General features: G+C 45.4%; 1 protein-coding gene across 1 annotated transcript in view; it reads right to left on the reverse strand.

Moving 5' to 3' along the window:
• The window catches only part of LOC139660241 (receptor-type tyrosine-protein phosphatase S-like), a gene marked incomplete at its 3' end in the record, with an annotated part of 100,770 nt that overhangs the window by 13,920 nt on the left and 69,652 nt on the right, over positions 1–17,198 (reverse strand). Inside the window, exons 15-22 of the mRNA XM_071538337.1 lie at positions 12,076–12,669; positions 10,928–11,022; positions 10,317–10,567; positions 9,283–9,370; positions 7,555–7,767; positions 6,728–6,894; positions 5,005–5,016; positions 4,550–4,665 (exon numbers count right to left, since the gene is read on the reverse strand). Of these exons, the coding sequence (XP_071394438.1) occupies positions 4,550–4,665; positions 5,005–5,016; positions 6,728–6,894; positions 7,555–7,767; positions 9,283–9,370; positions 10,317–10,567; positions 10,928–11,022; positions 12,076–12,669 (1,536 nt within the window). The remainder of the gene's footprint in view (positions 1–4,549; positions 4,666–5,004; positions 5,017–6,727; positions 6,895–7,554; positions 7,768–9,282; positions 9,371–10,316; positions 10,568–10,927; positions 11,023–12,075; positions 12,670–17,198) is intronic.

Below are 17,198 nucleotides of genomic sequence, written 5' to 3' on the forward strand. Positions count from 1 at the left end.
GAGGGAGGCGCACGCATGTCTGATTATGTTTATGTGTGTGTGTGTGTGTGTGTGTGTGTGTGTGCTCTGTGTGTGTGTGTGTAAGTATGTGTGTGTGCGCTTCAAGAGCTCTGTGAGGAGGAGGGCGCGGTTGTTGTTGTTGTAATCTAGAGAAACAAGTTGCTGATGCATGCGAGCGATTGGCTGGCGTAACCGTGGGTTTTGTTGCCTGTGAGAAAACGTTTGACTTTTTTTTTTTACATGTTTCAATGTGGAAATCACTTGTGACAGATTTCTGCGGCAGAGTCCTGTCTGTATAGGAGAGGTAATGGAGAGGGGAGACGGAGAGAAATAGAGACGGAGACGGCAGAAGGAGACAGAAATGACAGAATCGGGGATCTATTGGAGGGTAAACTCACCTAAACTCACTTTACCTGCCATCTGTGTTTAAAGCCATGAAGAAGACCTACAGTGGTCGAAACATGTTGGCTTTTTTTTTAATGATTTAGCCACTACAATAAAGGCTTTTGAAATATTTTCTTCCTTGTGATTATATTCTTATATTTGTATTCTTATATTATATTCTTATATTTGGAGTGCCTGGATTGTCCTTTTGTTTGTAGCACTCTTTTTTCCCGGTTTTCCAAGAGCACCCGATACATTTTTGTATCCTAGTTTGACAATATAGAGCAACCAGTCATTTCCTTTTTTTTCACTTTACCTGCCTTTTTATTTGGGGGAAATAGAGTTTACCCAACCCAACCTTCTTAGGCTGACAGAAATCTCAACTATGTAAATTCATAGTATACACCAGAGTAATTAATATCAAACTGATGTAGGTTATGTGAGGATAATGCTTTTTAAAGGAAAAAAAAAATTGTGTGAAAATATTATTGATTTTTGTTCGTACTTGTGGCTGCTTGCCTCATGATGATCACCGACTGGAGGTCATACAGTCGTTTTATTTACTACTACATCTCTGGACAGAATAGAGAAAAAAAATGAGAGAAAGAGAGGGAGAGGCGGGAGGAGGAGAAGAGAGACAGAAGAAAACAGAGAGAGGAAGAGAGAGAGAGAGAGAGAGAGAGAGATACAGAGAGAGAGAGAGAGAGAGACAAAGAGAGGGTACTTACAGCTATAGGGTGGCTTGGGTGGGGACAGACAGCAGATATCCACTGAGTCGTGCTGCTTCATTAGTTTGGCCCCATTTGCCAATTAAACCCCGGGCACCAATGAAGATAATGACAAAAAGGCGCCGGCCTGCGCCCTGAGGAATCATGGGATATGACTGGCAGACGGTCACGTGACCTACAGACTTTAAAACGCAAACACTCAAGCACACACGCTCTCTCTCTCTCTCTCTCTCTCTCTCTCGCACATTATCCCAGCTTAGCCTATAGGAAAGCTAATCTAAAACATATTTCACTGTTACGCAGCACCAAGGGTCACTGAGCACACATTGCCATTGCAGCATATGCTCCATTGGGTTGGAGAGGCCTCGGATAAGTGCACTGGGAGTACGCTCATTTGAACAATGGCCGCTATTAGCTAATGGGGATGTTCACAAATGCTCACCGCCGCGCTTAATTGGGCTAAAATGTCCGTTCAAATTAAATTCCCCGGGCGCGGAGATAATGACATCGCCTGACTCCGCGGAACAACGGCGGGGGCTGTCGGAGGAGAATGCTTGTCATATATAAAGAAGAGTCTGGGCATGTATCGGTGAGTGGGACGTAAAAAAAAGGGAGAGAGCGAGTAACAAGGGTTTCTATTATTTAAGGGGGGCGAGGAGGACGGTGGAGGGCGAGGTGGAAAGCGCTGGAAGTCAGAGAGACAAATGGAAAGAATGGCCATTATAACCGGCTCTCCTCGTCATTACAGAGCCGCCGATAAGGCTCTGAATACCGAGCCGGATAAAGAGGTGGACAGCAAATGGAACTTGTACATTCGTGTGCATACGTGTGTGTGTGTGTGTGCATGTATCTCCAGCATATTGAAAACCGACTCTGCTCCGATGTAAGGGAGTCGGAGGCTTTTTTTTTTTTTTTTCTAAGACACAAGCTCGAGACGACGAGCGTGGGCTCCCAAAGGCTCTGTTTTTGAAACGCGAGCCTTTTGATGGAGCGGAGATTGGCCATGGAAGATGGATGGATGGCTGACAGACATCAGAAAGGAGACAGAAAGGCGAGAGGCAGGAGAGGGAGGAAGGAAACGAGGGAGCGCTGGCGGGCGGGCGGGCGGGTGGGGGGGAGGTGGAGGAGGTGTAACACGTTGCAGTTTGGTGCGGCGTATTTGAACTCTGGAGTGTTTACTCCTTCAGTTCGGTTTGTTTGTCCAGGTGAGAATAATGCCATTTGAACTCGAGTGGCACCAAATAACCGCACCGAGACGCCTGAAAATGCGAGTCTTCCGTCTTCTTCCCAGGGAACTGCGGTGCGGTTTGCTAGGAGTGAGAATGTAATCCGAACCGACCTCATAACACAAGGTTTCATGGGTATAAAGAGACGGATGTTGACATCTGATAGCCAGCAGTTCATGGAATGCCTGGAAAGCCAAGCAAAATGAACCGGGGGGTAAAGATAAGGTGAAATGCCACCTGGTGAACTCCAGATAAGGTAAGAGGTGCAGACAAGTCCATCAAGTCCTGAGAACTGGAATCAGATTTGTTTTGACTCCCCCGCCGCCAAAACCTCCAACCTCTCAGGAGGACCAGTTACCAAAACTCTGCCTAGTAAACAAACTGCTTGTGAGTCCATGTGACTTTTGTTCACAGGCCCTGGTTTGGTTGTTATTGGCCGGTGTGAACCTAAACAAACCAAAGTAAACTTTTCCAATACGGTTTGGACCAAAGAAAACAAACTCTGGGTGTGACGGCACCCAAAGTCACAAGAGGCTAAATGACTGACAGGAAGACAGCCTGATAGACGACGGGGCTGAGGAGGAGGCAGGAGGAAAATGTCAGACAGGCCTTAGCTGGAGAAGCCTTAGAGAATGAAAGCGGGATTGAAATGTGCTCTGTGGTTAGCGCCGGGCTTTAGCGCGGATGAACACCAGAAGGAAAGCAACACGCCGACGTGAGACAAAAGAGGAAGCAGGTAAAAACTCTGGGGAACCTCAGAGCAGGATATGTTTCCGACACAACAAAAAAACCCCAAACCCATCAAAAAAAAGACGTCAGATTTCTCAGCGAACAATACCGGCTATTGTTATTCGATGCCTGATAGTTAACATGGGTAGATGGTAAAAACATAAATATGGAAGGTAGGTAGTTATGAAGGCACATTATGTCAAACAGAATGATATGGGAGTACTTAATGGACATCTTGTATGTAGCAGCGTATATTAAAATCAACATCGTTATGAGTTGCATCACTTGTGTGCAGTCAGTTGAGTGTATGTGTGTAGGCTGTGTGTGTGTGTGTGTGTGTGTGTGTGTGTGTGTGTGTGTGTGCCAGTGTTAGAAATTGCCTTCACTACACATATGAGTTATATCGCTGCTGTCAGGTTTGTGTTTTGTCTTACTTGAATGGAAAGTTTCCGTGGTAATTTATATGCAAAGTGAGTTTCATGACCCTTGGGCCCTTGAAACCTGTTAAAATCCCATTGTGTAATGTATGATTGTATAATTTATTGTAGAGGTGTGGAGGAGAAAACATTCTTTTCTGCAGGTATGTGATTTTACCCGCCGGCAATGACATGCTCCAGGGTTCGACCTGTCGGCAGCTCTAAAATATCAGTATCGGCCTTGAACAGCTCGCCGATGTAAAAAATACACTGTATTTTTTTCAATTTGACAATTTTCATGCCAATACATTACAAGGATTCAGTGTTTCCTGCAGGATTTTATTCTTTGCAGGGTGAAAAAGCCTCTGAAACCGCATTTAGACCGTCCTGGGACACTGAAACTCTCCATTGCTCCATGCATTCTCAGGTTAGTTAGCAGCTCCTTAAGGCAGGAAGAGGCAGGTTTCACTGCAGGTCTTACAGGCTGCCGCACCTGAAGCTGGCTGAGTAAAATCACCTCCTCACCTCCATCATGTTTTAATTGATTGATTGATGTAGTGGATGGGAAACACTGTCTGGCCGAAATCAGATTTTTATTGAAAGACCAACATTGACCTGACATATACACTACCAGTCAAACGTTTGGACACACTATTTTCTACTATTCTTCACATTTTAGAATCTAAGAACTAAGAAATAACACAAATGGAATTATGCAGTGACCAAAGAAGTGTTAAACAAATCAAAACTATCTTATATTTTAGATTCTTTAAAGTAGCCGCCCTTTGCCTTGATGGAAAGGCAAAGGCTTTGGAAAGAAATTCATACATAGGATCAACTTCACTATTTATATTTGTCTAAGAAACTAATTTCAAGCATTTAAGCAGAAGCCTTTAGATCAAAATGGCTTTAAGAGAATGAAAAACATTCAATCAGGTGTGTCCAAACTTTTGACTGGTAGTGTATACAAATAGATATATCGGTCTAACTATATTATAGTGTATGCCGTTGTTCAGTTACACAGTGAAACATCTGAGTTGCTCAGTGTTGTGGGCCCATGCTGTACCTGGAGTCTGGAAGTTGATGCGTCTCATCTCCACAGGGTCTGTGGGGTGGTGGGGCGTGATGTCTGCGTTGTTCAGCAGACATTTTGTGCGTGGCTCTGACTCTTTTCTTTTGCGGCTTGAGTGGAAAAGGAGGAAGAGGAGGAGGAGGAGGAAGAAGAAGAAGAAGTGGAGATAGACAACAAAAACAACTTTTAGTGAGCGCCTTCTCCAACAACATGGCCACCATTCCCACCAGCGAAGGCCCTCGGCTCTTCAACAACTACAACTGACTGGCAGCTCAGCGGGTCGAGAACGCTCGAACCAAACCAAATCAAGAAGTCGGATGTTGAGAAGGCGAATCTAGCGCGCCAGATTCTCCTTCAACCCCCCACAACTAATTAAAGGCATCTTTTATGCTGAGACAGGTTATTTTCTATTCCCTTGTAAAATGCAATAAAGTACGGCTAAGCCTTACCTGTCAGGTTTGCTGTTTCCAGAGAAAGCAATAGGAGTCAAATAAATATATAAAGACGGGGAAAAACACAACACACAAGGAGAAAGAGAGAGGGGGGAGGCAAGAAGAGAGAGAAATCAATAGAGAGCAGTTTAAAATTCAAAGGGGTCGCCGCTGGGCTCGCAGCCGCCAGATAAAGCTCATCAGCATTTGGAGGAGGTGTGCGCATGCGTGTGTGTGTGTGTGTGTGTGTATGTAGTCTATATAAGTGTGTATTCAACAAAGCGTGGGAGTGTGCATATGTTCGTGTGTGTGTCTATGTGTGTGTGTTTGTGTGTGTGCACGAGGGTGCAGGGAGGGGCGGGGAGGGGGAATGTCAGGGCCAAGGGCAGACCCGGGGAACACTATTCACCAGGGAGAGATGGACGGGAAAACGGGAGAGAGAGAGAGAGAGGAGAGAGAGAGAAAAGAGAGAGATCCAAGGAGAGATGTTACTCTCCCTAACCACCAAGACGCAGGTAAGGCAAGGTCAGACAGTCAGGGATCATCTGATAGCAGAGCAGGCTGTACCTGTGTTGCCCTTAAGAGAATTCAGGGACCTGTCCCGGTAAGCAGGGCGACCTCTAACACCGTTAACGCCCCTCTACTGGGACTTGTAGTCTCTGAGGCTTTGACTAGAAACTACAACTAACTGTACAACAAGGGGAACATATTGACTGTTTCCCTCCCAAAGCCCCAGGACACTGAGGAAGACTACATTCACTCAGACTAGTGACAGGAGTAGAGCTTCTTCTAAGATTCCTTAAACAGTAAAAGCAGACCATCTGAAAAACGGTCACCCACTCTCATAAAATTATTGATTTGAATGAATTTAACCAAATAATGGATCGACTTAAAGAGTGACTTAGGTGACTGAGATTGGCTGACTAAATAATAACAGCTTTACAGATTCGAACATCTATATTTTAACATTATTGGATGATTTATTTTTAATTTTTTCAAAAATCAATATGGAGCATTTGGAATATAGCTCTTCAAATATATATAACAGCTCTTGATTGATACAGGTACCGTACTTTATTGATCAGTTAAATCAAAGATATCGACATCTCAAAGAATCTCCTCCTCTCTCCTTTCTCCACCCGCCCCACCCCCCCACCCACCCCCACACACTTCCACACACACCCATCTCTTTGCAAGAATAGCACTTTCATATTTACATGCAACAATATTGCTGGGTCTATGAATTTCATGCTGCTATGAATACCAAATACGCCCTTCCCTCAACATGCTCCCTAACATGCAATTATTTCCCAACAGCCCCATTTCCCAGTAACACAGCAAATAACTGGTTCAATTTCAAATGACAAGAAAATCTACGTTGTGTATTGCTGATCGAGACAAACTGTAATTTCCAACAAATCTGCACTACTTCATGAAACACAGCTGTATTAGCAAGGCACTAATGATGCCAGGCTTAAGGCTTCAATTCCCTGTGTAGCTCGATTGGTAGAGCAAGGCACTAACAATGCCAAAGTTAAGGGTTCAATTCCCACTGGAGCCACCCATACAAAATATCAATGTACTATATACTGTAAAATGCTTTTAATCAAAGCACCCACAAATGCCATATATGCTTTTTCTTATCGTTCCAAGTTGAACCATGTTATTTTTAAAATGTAAACACAACATTTATGAGCGACTGCATTCCCGATTAAAAGCTACATTTGCAAAGTGGACTCACTTCTTGTAAAGGAGGATGGCGATGACAATGCAGATGATGAAGACCACGGCCAGGACGGGGCCCACCACCCAGATGAGCCCGTCGCCGCCCGTCTCCACCGGCAGCGGGTCCACCACCAGCTCGGGCGTCATCACCGTGTCAGTGAACGGGCTGGTCGCAAACATTTTCTGCACCGGAAAGTCAGGGAGAGGTTATAGTACAGGAAACAGAAACCAGGTTACAGCATGGCATGGCATGTCGGATAAATTGAGATTACGGTTTCTGCCAAGGTTAATGTATAGTTTTTATGTATAGTTAACTGTTTCTATGTGTATGTGTGTGTATGTGTATTTGGTGTTTTTAGTCTTTTATGCCTGTTTACTGAAGGAACTGAACTGAACTGAACTGGGATGACCTGGATTGAACTAAATTTAATTATACAGAATTGTACTGAATTGAAATGATCTGAATTAAATTGAACTGAATGAAAATTAATCAACTGAATTGAAGTGAAATGAACTAAGCTGAGATGAAATGAAGTGAACTGGATTGAACTGAAGTGAATTAAATTGATTTGAATTGTATTGAATAGAAATGAATTGAAATGAACTGAAATGAGCAAAAGTGACCTACACTAAGTCTGTGTAGATTAATTTCAGTCATCCAGGTAGTAAGATGTCCAAAAAACAGAAACAAAATCCACTGGACTTAAAATGAAGAGTTGAAGGTGATTTTGTTTCTATTTTTTGAGCTGAACTAAATTTACTGAATGCGATGCAACGAAAAGAAATCAAACAGAAAAGGAAATGAGTTGAACCGGGCTGAGCTAGTCCCGGACAGCGACTCACCCCGGCCGTGGCGTTGAGCTCGGCCAGCAGGAAGAAGACGTACTCCTGTCCGGGTTCGAGCGGCTTGTTCTCACAGGTGCTGTAGCGGTGGTCGGACCCCACCGTGAAGCTGGAGGGCAGCTGCCTGAAGCAGGCCGTCACATACGGCTTCCTCTGGTCCAGCTGGGCCAGCTGACGCCGAGAGCGACGCCTCGGGGTCACCTCCCGCAGCAGCTGACGGGACGGGGCGGGACGGGACGGGACGGGACGGGACGGGACGAGAGGGTGCAACTTTACTTTACTTTACTGCTTTTTTGTTGTTGTTTGTTTCTGCATTCAATTATTCTATCCAATGATGTGTTCCATCCATCCATCTCAACTAGGATACACCAAGTTACAAAGAATAACCCAAAACATTTTCATCATTATCATCTTCAATAACTTTCTTTCTATGCAAGGAATTCCACACACATCAAGACATTCACTACGAAACCAAACCCCTTAATTTTATCCCTGAAATGTCCTTAATTTTAAAAAAGTAAGGGTTACTATAATGGGTTTTAAGGGATCTATTCATGGGTTGATAGCACTGGTAATTAAAGGATTTTTTTAATGTCTTTTGTGCATGGTTTACAGGGTTATTCATGAGTTTTAAGGGAACATTCCTGTCTCTCTAAATTTGTCATTATATTAGAAAGTCACACATTAAGGGGGTGTTTAAGGGGGTTTCAATGGGGTCTCCTCCATTAATAGCTCCCATAACTAATTTTAACAGGATTTTGCATGAATTAAGGGGTGAATTAATGTAAATGGAATGTTATTTTAAGGGATTAGCAGTGCATAGTGATTAGAGATAGCCGGTATAGTGAAGTGACTTTTGTTTACAAGCCCTGGTTCGCTTTTGTTTGAACCTAAACAAACCAAATACAAAAGTGCGATAAAGTAAACTTTTCCACTATGGTTCAGACCAAAGAAACCAAACTACAGGTGTGATTGCACCTTAGAGTGGAAAGGCTGCCGACTATCTGGCAGTAGTCCATCTCCATCATAAACCAGGGACCAAACCCCCCGCCAAACTCCACCCATTAATTTAGAAACTGCAGACAGAGGCAGGCGCTGAGCAGAGAGAATGTGTGTAATCCCAAATCCAATAGGGATGGCTGGTGTTGATCTGATGCTCAAGGTGACCCTGCCGCTATGGGAAGAGTGGGAGTTGACTGTGTAATTCTCTCCTCTGCATGCTTGGGGGGATAAATTAGCATAGCTGAGATGTACTTATGTCTGTGGTGTGTGTGTGCGTGTGTGTGTCTGTGTCTGGTACACAGTGTGTTTGGAATGTAATGTGCAACTGTTAAAACCAGCGTGAGTCTTTGCAATCCCCCCCCTTCAATGTGAATTAATACGGAATTCAAATCAAATAAAAAAAAAAATCATTTATAAAGAGCTTTAAAACAACACAGTTGCGCCAAAGTGCTGCACAGAGGCAATATTACAAACAAACTGATTTTGACCAGTAAACTTTTGGTACATGAAGCTATTTACCAACGCGGAGGATCTAATGTATCTATTTACTGTGTTACTGACCTAGGGTGAGTGCCTATGACTTGGATGATTGAGAGGAGGATGTGTGATTGAGGTTATAAAGTTACCACTTCCTTTGACAGAGACTCAACCGTAAATTCCAGTGCACCAGAATCATTTCCCATCTCCATTTTATAGGGGTTTATAGTCGTTTTTAGAGGATCCTACCTCTTCCACGTCTATCTCGTCGGGGTTCTTCAGGTTTTTGACGCTCCCCGAGGTCCTCTTCAGCGGCACCACAACCACATAGAAGTTCCTGCAAACACACCGCCATAAAAAATAAATTTAAAGCATGTGGCCTCGAGTAGCTCAATGGGCAGAGCAAGCTACGCACACTTAGAGAGTGTTCAACTCCCACTGGGAGTGTTAAAAATGTATGTACTTTAAAGACACCGGAAAACACCCAAAGAGGAAATTGAGGAAATGAGTTAATGCAGACGTAGAAACAGCCTCGTAAAAATATACGCTTAGTAGGATGGATGGAAGGAATAAAAACACAGTATCTACTTTGCATTTGGCTTGCTTTTGGCTTCATTGTCCTGTCTAGCTCCTTTAAATGTTGTTTCAGGGAAGCACATATCATATGCCTTGTTTGTTGACAACAATAAAAAAATTTTCTCAAACTTTGTATGAAAGCATTCACCAAATAGTAGATGTAATTAATGTTTTATTCTGCTGTAGTAATCGCAAATGAGACGGTTTGACCATCACAATTTCACAAGCTCTCCATCCAAATTACATTATCTGCACTTTGTAATGACATTAAATTGTTGTTTACATTCTAGCAAGCCAATGCCATCGCTAGAAAGATTTGTGTCTAAAGAAATAAACATAATTCTGCACAGTCAGACTTTGCTGTCATTGAACTTTTATTTATTACATCATATCATGGTTGTATCGAATCGTATCGTAAGATAAACATATCGTCCCATCTCTAAAGTGCAACAATAGAAAAGGGAAGTTTAATAATACGTAATGCTAAGGAATAGCAAGGAAAGAGGACGTCACTCATTCTATCCTTAGACGATCAGCACGTCGCAGACATTTAAAGACCTAAACTCACATTTCAACACCTCTCAGACATCTCAAGATCTAAACCTGTATCCCAACAGATCTCAGGAATCTCAAAACTTTAGACCCAAACATCTCAACCCTCAAAGAGAACTCAGAGGGAGAGAACTCTTTCAGATAACTTCACTCACTTGATGTCCTTGCTGTCCACCGGCGGGAAGGACATGGTGAGCGTGTTGTCGTGCTCGGCGTAGATGTCCAGCTTGGGCTTCTTGACCAGGATGAGGGGGGCGGTCCTGGCCACCACGCGGTGCCGCGGCCTGCCGTCCACGCTCTCCTGGCACGTCACCCCGAAATCGTAGGTGGTGTTGGGCCTCAGGCCGGTGACCAGCACCCGCATCTGTCTGGCGTCCACGTCCATCTTCTGACGGTTGTACTCAATCTGGAGATGGATGGATGGATGGGTAATTGATAAGAGGAGTGAGTGGATCGATGGATTAGTGGATAGATGGTTGGTGGGTTGATAGATGGGTGGGTGGGTGAATGGGTGGATGGAATTATGGATGGATGAGCATTTAGATGGTTAGATGAGTGGATGAGTGTATGGATAGATTTAAAAAACAGCAGTATTATGAAATCGAACCATTTTCTATTTGGGCAAAGCAGCTACAAAAGGACTCATTTTGGATGGTGGGAATTGTTTCATAGTACAAGCTAAAATTACACAACAGATGAAACTAACTGAGCTGATGTGATAAGAGTTGAAATGCATAAGTTGAGACTGTCTTTGATTACCACTCACCGTGCATTTGTACGGGGACCTGCTTTCCGAAAACTTCCACGCAAGCACCACCGTGGTCTTGGTGGCCCACTTGAGCGTGAAGTTCTTTGGAACATCTGTTGAGTGGACAAATGCAAAACAAGAAAAAAGAAAAAAAAATAGAGAGAGTGTATCTTTAGTGAGTGGAACAGGTAGGGAGAAAAGAGAGAAAGAAAAAGATTTGTTGTTTAAATAAAGTAGTTGTTCCCCTGCAACGTTCCGCTGGGTTGGAGAGTGAGTGGAGCGGTGAGCTGTGATTGGCTGTGAGAAGGGCAACGCCATTGGTTAAGACACACAGCACGGAAGACTCATGGACGACAAACCCATGGAGCACAAGGGAGCGCCCGCTGGCGAGCCAACGTGGGTAGTGCCAACCCGTCTCGCCGCTGTCTTTAAACCCAGGACCACGGGACGGGGGGACAACTGACCCGTGTGGTCCGGGCGCCAACTGCTCCTGAGCTTCTGCGGAGTCGGGGTTGGCACTGCCGACGCGCTGCCTGGCGGGCGAAGAGACAGACCCAAAACACAGCATGCCAACAGTCCTCAGCAGTGCATCTGGGGGATGCCATGCCACAAACTGTCCCATTGTGGGACAGGGGAAGGGGGGAGGAGGAGTCGGGGAGGGGAGGGATCAGGAAGGGAGGGGTTTCTCAAAACAAACCCAAAAACCAAAAACCAAATAAAACAAAAACAAAATCTGCTCTCTGTCCTCTTAGAATAGCCTAAAAACAAACTCTTGGAGTGACTGGGTTTGACTGAGGTCCTACCTTGTTTGGAAAACTGGGGGTGTGAGATGACATTAGCTGTGTGAGTGTGCTTGGCAAAGGGCTGCAAGGATGACTGACAGGAGTGTCTGACCAACCGGCACTTACCTTGAACTCCTAGGCTCCTCCCCTCTTTTTCAAACTGACTGACTGTAACTTACTGACTTGGGTTTTACCTTGTTTGGGTTAGTGAGGTGAGTATCCCACGGCAAACATTTTTAATCTCAAGCTTTTCTCTTTCTTGTGGAGAAGTGAAGGAGGTTGAAGGAGGGGGGAGGGCGGTTCTCATTTTTGTGTTGTTGTTGATTTTTTTAGGCTATATCCAACCCCCCCCACCGGGTCGGGAGAGAAACAGGCAAGCCCTACCTGTTGGGTGAAAGGCCACCGTCCGATACTGGATCGGCGGGCTGTAGGGCCCTGGACCTACACTGGTGTGTGCGCGTATTTTCACGTCGTACGCCGAGTTGGGTTTGAGGCTGTTGAGCACGTAGCTGGACAGGCTGGGGGACAGGCGGAGCTCCCGGGGCGCTCCCCCAGTACCGGCCTCCTTGTAGGCCAGCGTGTACTCCGTGATCGCCCCGTTCCTCTCCGCCAGCACCGGCGGAGACCAGGACAGCTGCACCGAGCAGCAGGTCACGTTGGAGCCCTCGTTAATTTGAGGGTAACCCCCGGGCGTGTTCTCGGGCACGCTGAGTTCAACCACAGCCTCCTCTCCGAAGCCCCCCCTGCTCTTGGCAGAGATTTTAAAGAGGTAGGTGGCGCCCCGGTGAACACTGCCTATGGAGTACTGCCGCTCCTGGGGGGCGAACTCCAGCGTGGCCAGGGGCGAGACGTCTTTCCGGCCGAACTGCAGCCGATAACCCTGCAAGTCCATGCCGTTGGTCAGGTCCGGAGGGTCCCAGCGAACCATAGCAGATGCCTCCGAATCCTGAGCCACTGACAGGTAGGGCGGTCCAGGCACTGTAGAGGTAGAGAGATTTTAAAAAATACATTTATTCATCTCTATTTTTACCAGCGAGGTCAGGCGAGGGCCTGGTATATTTCTAAAATGACAGGCTTCAGTACTGTACATCCAGACATGTCAATAAGTAATAAGCTGAACAGAAACCAGAGGCGGTGGCTTTATTGTGGAAAATATGAGTGCTTCTTAGAAGACTGGGAACACTAGTTTTGCAGTAGAAAAATAAATTGCCTCACAACCTTTCATATTTGCTTCAACAAAAACAGCTCGGACCAAGGGGTCAGGAAGGACAGCGTAAATAAACAAACCACACAAACCACTCTTAAATATTTTGTTTTCAGCGATCAGTTAACATCAACCAACCTGCACTCTGGTGGCCTCAAATTGACACAGTTGCATGGAGACGGCAAGATTTCTCAGAACCTCTAAATTCTCGAGTGATCGTTGTACCCATTACCATTTCATGACACATGTAAGCTCCCACCAAAATTATTTCTGGGCTGCAAAGCATCGCTAAAACTTTCAGCGGGGAAAAGTGCCTCTCTTTCAGCCTCAAGGGTCGTCTCTCCCTGTAAAATAAATGAGCTATGATGCTCGGGGTCCAGACACCATTCTTCAGAGTGGCCCAGTTTTGCGGCGCTTATGGATGACACACGTCTCACCTTAACTCTCCTTTAAAGGCCCCATCAGTGTGATGGAGGCAGCGGCAGTTATGGGAAGCCTTTAGTTCTCAAGTTGCTGTCGCAGCTTTGTGAGGGATGAGTGTGGCTGAATCGCGCTAAAGTCCCATCTCTCTGTAAAGTGATTCCATCCTGACCCACTCATCTACGTCCTCCCGTCCTCCGAAATACAAGGGAGGAGCAGGCTTTCTGGGCAGACAACTGGCAAAAATAAGGGAGCTTACAAACACACACACACACATTAACAGGCAGACAGACGTACTCAATCACACACTGATATGATTTTATTATTTTGGTGTTACCAGACTGACTAACAATTTAACAATTTTACTGTTTTCCCTCAAACTTACCTACTGCAGCTTTAAATTAGTAGGTTAGTAGTATGGTGTTTTTAGGAGTTCATTTTGAGATGTAATTAAGTACTACAACTATCAAGGATTTTTGGCTGTAAAAGAAAGGAAAGAAAGAGAAGGGAAGACGGGAATTGCATTTTTTCATTCTGCGATTTGTTGACTAGTTTCTGTCAGGCAGCTGTTGGCGTGTGGCCATTAGAAACACAGCGAACACTGCTTGCACTTTATTTCAAATAAAATACATTTTTCATAATCAGTGGTGTTTTTGTAGTCTGGTGGTGACACTGCAGATGTGGACATCATCATCGCTGTAGTTCAACTTGTGAAGAAACGGATAGCTTTAAAGCAGCTTCCTAAACACTGTTTACCTGTGTTTGAATGTTTCTAGCTAGCGAATGTGTTGAATGTTTTCCACTATTTTCTATGTTGGCCATGCAAGCTGAATTTCCTTTGAGACAATTAACAGTATTGAAACTTGTATTGTATGTTATATTCAAGTCCTACAGATACAGCCATCTAACTAGCTGTGTGTTTGCGTACATTCGTCATTGTGTGTGTGGATGTTTGTGTGTATCTATGTGTATGTACGTGTGTATGTATGCATATGTGTGTGTGTGACGGCATAGGCCCTGGTGTGTGGTCAGCTCCAGCCTGTACATCATCATTCCTGCTGCACAGAGCTATTTGGCCTCTCGCCTGGTCCGAACCCAATCTGGAGAAGCTAAACATTAGTCTGGAGCCATAGTACTCCCTCTTACTGGAACACTATCTGTGTGTGTGTGTGTGTGTGTGTGTGTGCGCATGTGTAAATGAGTGTGTCTGTTCATGTGTGCAAAGATGCAAGTCTTATGTGCATGTAATAAACACACACACACACACACACACACACATACACACACACGTAAAGCAATCCACTCTGCACAGTCCCGTCCCTCTGCTCATATTCTTCATTTCCGTTTGCTAATGGTCTTCTATCTGAAGATTGCTGTTGGTGGGGGGAGCGGAGTGGGGGCAGTGGGAGTGCTGGGATGGGTGTGTGTGTGTGTGTGTGTGGGGGGGGGGGTTTGCTAGTCAACTGAGCCTTTGCCGGTAATGGGAAGGCGGGGGCGCTAAGTGTTGGGTGAGACGAATGCTCCTAATACGCCCCGGCTAACAAACTGTAGCTCAGCTCAGCCTCATTTAAAAGCCCGCTCTGCCTTCACGCTCACCGCTAATCAAGGAAATGGAATCGGAGATAATGATCCTGTGGTGACTATGTGTGTGTGTGTGTGTGTGTGTGTGTGTGTGTGTGTGTGTGTGTGTAAATCGGTTTTTGTGTGCTCCGCTTCAAGCTTAAACATGACATCATGGCACGCAACATCCTACCAAATTTATCTCTTACAACCCACATAGCATCGAAACCGTTTCCTACTCACCTTACCTGGCTTTGAGCGTGCTTGTTGTGTGTGTGTGTGTGTGTGTGTGTGTGTGTGTGTGTGTGTGTTGGGTTGGGCTACAGGGTGATGAGAGAGAACGAGGGCATGGGGGGGAGGGGGGGGGGCTGAAAAATGAGTGAATGATGAAGGTGACAGGGGACAAGGAGCAATCTGCTGCAAAGAGGGCACAACAGGGATATGAGTGTGTGTGTGTGTGTGTGTGTGTGTGTGTGTGTGTGTGTGTGTGTGTGTGTGTGTGTGTGTGTAAGTGTGTGTGTGTGTGTGTGTTTAAGTGTACACGAGTGATTCTGGGGTTCTCGGACACCTTGATTGCCCCTCTCCTCTTGCTAACCCCTCTATTTTCATCTCTCTCGCCCCCCAATCTCCCCTGTTCTCTCCCCTTCTCATAGCTTTCCTCCTCTCCCTTTATCTCGAATTCTCCTCTCTCTCTCTCTCTCTCTCTGCTCCCCCAACCTCCTTCTACCATCACCCACCTACACACACACACACACACACACACACACCCTCCCTCTCTCTGTGTCCCTCTCAGGGTCGAGCCCGGTTCAATCCCTCCCAGCGGGGCTCCAGGCACGTTTCCCATCAGGCCGCAGTATTAACGGCCCGCTGTTGACACACACTCTGCCCTGATTGAGAGAGGGGCGATCAGGTTTCCTTCTCATTTCCACTCTCTCTCTCTCTGTCTCTCTCTCTTTCTTGTGCACAGCAAACATGCGCGCTCACACCGACACACACACACAAATATACAAACAAACCCATCGCCTCCACACATGGCAAACAAACACGCAGTTCCTTAATCATCTGCCTGCCCTGGTACTAACATACTGAGCTGTGTGTGTATGTGTGTATAAATGTGTATGTGTGTGTGTGTGTGTGTGTGTGTGTGTGTGCTCACGTCCTCGAAAATAGAAAAAGAATAACCTTCAAGTTTCCCAGTGATTAACCTGTGGCTGTAACCTGCAGTGGAGTACAGTGAGAGGTATACAGTAAATGAAGTAGGGCTGCTGTGTGTGTGTGTGTGTGTGTGTGTGTGTGCACATTTGAAGAGGGCCTTGGCACTCCAAATAGGAGACCAAAGGATCAACCATCTCAAAAAGGGAGTGGGCAGTACAAAGCAAGCCGACGGTGGAGGGCAAATATAATTGAAACTGCCTCTACGCTAATATATACAGTATATATGTATACACAGACATACACACACACACACACACACACACTTATGGGGACATATACACAACTAATTCTGTAATCTCCTGTAATGAATTAGGCCAAAGTCCAGGCAAAAGGAAGCATGAAGCCTTTTTTGACAGCAGAGGTCTTGACAAAGTCATCACTCTCCCATCTGCAGGGTTTTCCTCCTCTTTCGTTTAGTCTGCTCAGTAGAGTGGAAAAGGGTGTGTGTGTGTGTGTGTGTGTGTGTGTGAGGCGGAGGGTCGTGGGGGGGGGGGGGGGACTGGATGGTTGGGAGGCGCCCGGTCAAATGCGCTACGAAATTCACAAGGCTCATTTGGAGAGGAAGAGCTATTAAGGAAACAAATGTTCCACTTAGCCGGCATGTCACTGACCGGAAGGGAGGAAGAGAAGAAGAAGAAGAGAGGAAGAGAGAGAGAGAGAGAGAGAGAGAGAGAGAGAGAGAGACATGATGTTGATGTTTACTCGTTGGACTAAAATCACAATCAGGAAGTTATAAATATGTGGAGTGGGATGGGGGTTGGGGGATGGTGTTACAAGAAAGGCTGTGTGCAATCAGCATTGGAATAAGTAACACACACACACACACACACACACACAAATCATTCAACATATTTTTTAAGGGTGCAAAAAGCTGTGTGGGGGGGCGGTGGGAGGAAAACTTGTATGTAGAGATTGTAAGGGCAAGATGCTTCAGTCCACCAACAGTTTGTCTGATTTCATTTGTATCTTTGTTTCATTTGTATGCAGATTGTCCATCTCTAATATCACACGATTAGAAATGGCACAAATACGATTTCCAAACTTTTTGAAGCACCACTAGGCAAGACTTTTATGTGAATACACAGCCATCTTATCAGCCTAAACCATG

The sequence above is a fragment of the Centroberyx affinis genome, unplaced genomic scaffold (assembly GCF_046629955.1).
Source record: "Centroberyx affinis isolate AG114_WGS23_722 - 3 ecotype Tasmania unplaced genomic scaffold, CSIRO-AGI_Caff_v1 ptg003260l_1, whole genome shotgun sequence".
NCBI classification, from domain to species: Eukaryota; Metazoa; Chordata; class Actinopteri; order Beryciformes; family Berycidae; genus Centroberyx; species Centroberyx affinis.